The following is a 6,000-nucleotide window of genomic DNA, read 5'->3' as shown; positions in this document are numbered from 1 at the left end:
TGAAGATATTTTTCTATTGATCTTTTAGAGAGAATGGAAGAGAGAGGGAAAGGAACATCGATGTGAGAGAAACAAATCAAACAAATAGATTGGTTGTCTCCTACACACCCCAGATCAGGGTCCAGGCTGAGGAGAAGCCTGTAACCAAGGTACGTGCCCTAGACCAGAATTGATCCCAGGACCCTTTGGTCTGCAGGCTGATACTCTATCCACTGAGCCAAACCAGCTAGGGCTCCATTGCTTTTTAAAGAGTAGGAGGGAGGGAGGGACAAAGGGAAGTTGGGGGAAAGAGAATGAGAGAGAGAGAAAATAGTATGTAAGAGAGATACATCAATTGGTTGCTTCCTGCACAAGCCCTGACCGAGGATCGAACCTGAAACCCAGGTACTTGATTGTGAATCAAATCCACAGACTCTGTAGTGCACGGGCCAACATTCTAAGCACTGAGCAATACTGACCAGAGCTCATTTATTTATTTATTTTGTTAAATAACCAATTTCTAGTTTCTATTATGAAACAAAAAACACCTATATAGAGCCAAACTTCTCCCACTCTCCCCAAAACCTCATCTTTCCCCTTTATTGCCCTCTCACCTAAAATACCCCACACCCAGCAAATGAGTCATACATGTGCAATAGGGGCTTCAATTCATAAGTAAAATCAGTTTTATTAATAGATTTCCACATGTCCAGAGCAAACAATACATTCCGAGGAAAAGAACCTACATACAGTGCAATTGGAAGTATCCCAGGATGACAAAAAAATATATATATAAATATGTACACCCACAATCACCGCCGCCTCCGAAAACCTAAAAGGAAGGGAAATCAAGAATGAGGCAAAGGACAGTTGGAAAGCTGAAGGAACAGAACAAAGACATCTAAAGAGAAGGCCACTAGGCACTACTCCATATCCTCCCAGGACAAAAGACTAGAAGTAGGAAGAAACTAAAGTGGGATAATGGTTTCTTCAAGTGACACTTTAATAGTTTTATTTAAGGAAGCCTGAAAAGGTGTGGGAGCTTAGAGAAACAATCCAGAAATCTCTTCTGTGAATTATGCTGATTTTCAGCTTGGGAAAGAAGAAAAATAAAATCCCACCTTTAAAGAGATTAATGACCAGCATGGAAGAGATATTATAGGGCTTAGTAAGACCTAGGATGGCAAATTCAAAGCTGGCATCCCAATTCATACTCTCCACCCTGCACTTGACCACCTAACTCCTAGCCATTTACTGACCTTTTTTCTTCCGACCTTTCTTGGATATCTTCTTCCGCTTCTTAATAGGATTCTGATCCTGGAGACAGATGGAGAAGTAAAGGAATGGCAGTGCGAGTAAAAGTGTTGGTATCTCTTCCCCAGTTTCCCATAGCAACAAGCCCCACATACATTTGGCTGAAAGCATGAAGGCCACCTCCCACCACTGTATCACAACCTCACCTCATCAAGATGAGGGGTTCCTCCTGTCAAAGCACTGATGTCACTGAAGTGCGTGAGAGAATGAAGTTGTGAGCTCATGACATTTGCACGTTTTCGTCGTCCTTTCTCTCGCTTACTGACACTTAAACGCACCATCATGCTCTCCTCATAGTTAATCCTGACAGAGAAACACAGACACTGTTTCTAACATGCTCAGTCCACAAGACACAAGCTGCAGCCCAGAACCTGGGCCCAGACATTTACTCACCCCTTATTATGACAGTTCTCAACAGATTTCATAGCAGGGCAATATAGTATTTGGTAAGGACATACCAAATGCTCAACACTGAACTTCCTCAAGGAAACATCCTTTGTGCTAGAATTTCCCTCCTCCCTACTGATAAACTCATAGTCCAACCACTGGAATATTTAAACTATTATTATATCAGAAAACTCTTATATTTCAGATCTATAGACAGGATTAGCTACATGGGCCCCTTCACTCAAACCTATCAACTGGGCAAAGCCAATGAGTCTATATTTAAGTGACAATCACTTTTCTACTTCTCTTCCCTGAACTTATCTAGTACTCTTGATGCCATTACAAAAACCTGCTTTAAAGTGAGAGCTGTGATAGTGGAATCCAGAATGTTAAAGCCCTACTAGGTGGAACTGCATATATTCTCCTTCATATAGCATTTGCTCAGTTGGGGGCGTGGAGAGATATCTTTTTCCTAGTTCTTAGTCTGTACTTCAAACCCCTATGTCCTCCCAAGTTTTCCACTCCATTTTCTATATAATGTGGGTTCGTTTGGCACTAGACTTAACCATATTCATCCAAAGCACAAGAACAAGTCTCTACAGCGCAGAAAACAATGTCTAATTACAAGGACTCAGACCTGTGTTGATCCTCCTGACTCTGGCGAGTAACATGAGGATGCCGGGCATCACGGATTTCCTCTGGAGCATCTGAGTACTGCTCCTTAAGTTCACGAATGACAGAGCTACTCAATGCTCGCCTCTTGGCTCGTTCTAGACGCTTCTTTTCCCGCTCAGCTTCTGTTTCATCTGTGATAAAAATTAGCAAAGGTTATCCCAGAACAGAGAAAAGAAGAGAAACACAATTCACACCGAGGAGGTGGTAGCCACGGTTCATACCATAATGTACTGGCACCAAGCGTGGTGGAACATATTTCTTAACTGCTCCGTTTGCAGATTTCTTCCCTGAAGCCCCAGCCTCTGCTTCATCTTCCTCATCCTCAGAGCTCAACTATAAAAAGAATATAATGTTCACAAACTTAGGAAGTGTTAAGAAAAACCAAACATGGTATACCCTGGGGAGGTGGGAAAATAAAAGGCAGAAGGGGGAAATCTCATACTCAACACTCTAAGGCAGTGGTCGGGAAACTCATTAGTCAACAGAGCCAAATATCAACAGTACAACGATTAAAATTTCTTTTGAGAGCCGAAAACCGACTTCTGTGCATGGGCCACGAAGTTTCAATCGCACTGTACGTGCGCACCCGCACATGGTATTTTGTGGAAGAGCCACACTCAAGGGGCCAAAGAGCAGCATGTGGCTCGCAAGCCGCAGTTTGCCGATCACTGCTCTAAGGCACAAGCTGGGAATCAAGAGTAATAAGAGAATCCCAGGAGATGCAGGATCACCCCAAGGCTCATTCAGGAAAATCAGGATAATGCAACCCCTTACCTTGCTCATCATATTGCTGGGATGAGGCTTAAAACGGAGTGGGTCATTCTCACCTGAAGCATAAAAAAACCCCCAAGAGATTTTATAAGATTTTGGACTTTATGATGGAATCCACATAACCTTACAGCTTCTCCCACTTACTGAGGCTGCCTGTCACTGCAGTCTTGACCAGTTTGTCAATTTGATACTTCAGTTTTTGGTCCAAGGGACGAAGTTTTTCCAAAACCTGTAACATGGTTAGAAAGGATCACATTCCCTTCCCAAAGTTAAGCACGCACCAGAGTCCCTATATTAAGTTGCCAGATAAAGCACTTAATTAGCATATGCACAAAGTCAGAACCAAAGAAGAGAAAAATACTATCTTTCATTTGGTTTCCTCACTTAAATATGAGAACATTCACTTAAATGAGAGCTATTGTGTGACCATCCTGGAGTTCAGGATTTGGAAACCTAGGACTCTAAGATGCCAAATACTTTATACCGTGCGAATCTCCACCAGTCTCAAAACTGCAGCATGTCCCTGAAGAGACCCTCCTGAGGCTTTGTCCAGGATGAGATGGCTCAAATCCATAAGGTACATGAGCAGCAACTGGTCTTTCACTTCCAAGAGGCTGAGACCCTGAATTAAACAAAACAGTAAGAGATGCAAACTCTTTTTTTAGCCAGAGAATCAGGAGGAGAGCCTAGGACAAACAGGATAATCTTTTCCAAGTTCAAGTTTTCCCCAATCAATTCATATAAGATATCTGGAGTAATCTCAAGGGGGGTGGCTGTACCTGAAATGGCCACAGAGAAAATTATGCTAACAAGAGAGAAGCAAAGCTCAGAGCCCTTTTAAAACACAGTAAGAGCAAGAAAATCAATATAGTATCCCCAAAATAACTACAGCAGGATTTCTCAACCTCAGAGCTATTAACATTTAGGGACAGATCATTTGTGGACTGCTGTCTAGGCGCTGGAGAATGCCCAGCAGCATCACGGGTCTCTACTCACTGATAACCCCTCAAGTTGTGACAATAAAAAATGCCTTCAGCCCAGCCAGTGTTGCTCAGTGGTTAAGCATTGACTCATGAATCAGGAGGTCATGGTTCCATTCCTGGTGAGGGCACATACCCAGGTTTCAGGCTCAATCCTCAGTCGGGGGCATGCAGGAAACAGCCAATTAATGATTCTCTCTCATCATTAAGGTTTCTATCTCTTTCTCCCCCCCACCACCCTTTCCTCTCTGAAATAAATAAAAACACATTTTTTAAAAAATGCCTCCATAATGCTGAATTTTAAACTAATTTAATCAAAAACAATTACTGATTTTATCCCCATACAATGGAATTATACAATATAGGTAAAAACAATGATCTATACATACTGACATAATTCGTCACACTAACTTAGTTTCATATCACAACACTTTCTACACTCTGAAGAAAATGTGTGTAATAAGGTTCCAACTAAAATGGGGGGAGAATGATGCACACATTTTACATGAATAAAAATATGTCTGGAAAATAACACATAATTAACAACTTCTATCCCTGGAGGGCAAAATGAGAAAAAAGAAGAAATGGAGTGCTTGTACTGTGAAACTGTTTTTTCATCAAGCATGTATTACTTTTTTTTTTAAAATATATTTTATTGATTTTTTACAGAGAGGAAAGGAGAGGGATAGAGAGTTAGAAACATCGATGCAAGTGAAACATCAATCAGCTGCCTCCTGCACACCCACTACTGGGGAAGTGCCCGCAACCAAGGTACATGCCTTTGACTGGAATCGAACCTGGGACCCTTGAGCCCGCAGACCGACGCTCTATCCACTGAGCCAAACCGGTTAGGGCTAGCATGCATTACTTTTATAATAAAAGAAATTTCCAAAAAAATGTACCCTAGTGGTTATCTTAGAACAGTGATTATATAAAACTTTTAATTTTCTTCTTTGTGTTTTTACGTATCTGCCAAACTTTCTAAAATTAAAAGTGTATTATATTTACAGGCAGAAAATTGAACAAATATTATATGTTTATTCTTTTAAGTAAAAAAAAAGTACAATGTGTGAGCACTGACTTAACCAATAGTTATTTTTTAAAAAGGAGTCACTGTTATATAAAATAAAACTGAGAAAGTCCATAGTTCTAAGAAGACCCATATCAATCTTTTGTATTTCTGTAGTGTATGTTGTTATTTCAACTCTTTCATTTCTGATTTTGTTTATTTGGGTCCTCTCTCTTTGCTTCTTGGTGAGCCTGGCTACCGGTTCATCAATCTTGTTTATCCTTTCAAAGAACCAGCTCTTGGTTTCATTGATCTTTTGTATTTTTTTTTGTCTCTATTTCATTTATTTCTGCTCTGATCTTTATTTTTTAAAAACATGTTTTTATTGGTTTCAGAGAGGAAGGGAGAAGGAGAGATAGAAACATCAATGATGAAAGAGAATCATTGATCGGCTGCCTCCTGCACTCCACCTACTGGGGATTGAGCCCACAACCTGGGCATGTGCCCTTGACCAGAATTGAACCTGGGACCCCTCAGTCGCAGGCCGACGCTCTATCCACTGAGCTAAACCAGATAGAGCTCTGATCTTTATTATCTCCTTCCTTGGCTTTTCTTGTTACTCTCTAATTCTTGAAGTTGTAGAATTAGGTAATTTATAGATAGTTTTTCTTGTTTTTTGAGGTAGGCTTGTAATGCTATGAACTTCCCTCTCAGGACTGCTTTCACTGTGTCCCATAGGCTTTGGATTGTTGTGTTTTCATTGTCATTTGTTCTAGGAAGACCTATATCAAACAGGTTAAATACTCTGCCTAAGATTACACAGTAATAGGAATAGAACTGGGATTCAAACTCAGTCTGAGTCTAATAAGATAAGCTCTTAAGATC

The 6,000-nt window shown here is 40.7% G+C and overlaps 1 protein-coding gene across 4 annotated transcripts in view; it reads right to left on the bottom strand.

The window, feature by feature from the left end:
- Positions 1–642: 642 nt before the first annotated feature.
- NGDN (neuroguidin) overlaps positions 643–6,000 on the bottom strand; it is a 54,672-nt gene continuing 49,314 nt past the window's right edge. For all 4 annotated transcript variants that reach the window (XM_080643027.1, XM_080643028.1, XM_080643029.1 and 1 more), the window contains 8 exons: positions 3,611–3,748; positions 3,271–3,355; positions 3,130–3,182; positions 2,577–2,688; positions 2,318–2,486; positions 1,440–1,596; positions 1,239–1,296; positions 643–811 (listed from right to left, as the gene is read on the bottom strand). In XM_080643027.1, coding sequence (XP_080499153.1) covers positions 792–811; positions 1,239–1,296; positions 1,440–1,596; positions 2,318–2,486; positions 2,577–2,688; positions 3,130–3,182; positions 3,271–3,355; positions 3,611–3,748 — 792 coding nt within the window. In that variant the 3' untranslated portion in view covers positions 643–791. The remainder of the gene's footprint in view (positions 812–1,238; positions 1,297–1,439; positions 1,597–2,317; positions 2,487–2,576; positions 2,689–3,129; positions 3,183–3,270; positions 3,356–3,610; positions 3,749–6,000) is intronic.

Source organism: Plecotus auritus, assembly GCF_963455305.1.
Source record: "Plecotus auritus genome assembly, chromosome: 1".
Lineage (NCBI taxonomy): Eukaryota > Metazoa > Chordata > Mammalia > Chiroptera > Vespertilionidae > Plecotus > Plecotus auritus.
Note: the sequence above shows the minus strand (reverse complement) of the source record. Positions and strands in the feature narration are given on the sequence as shown.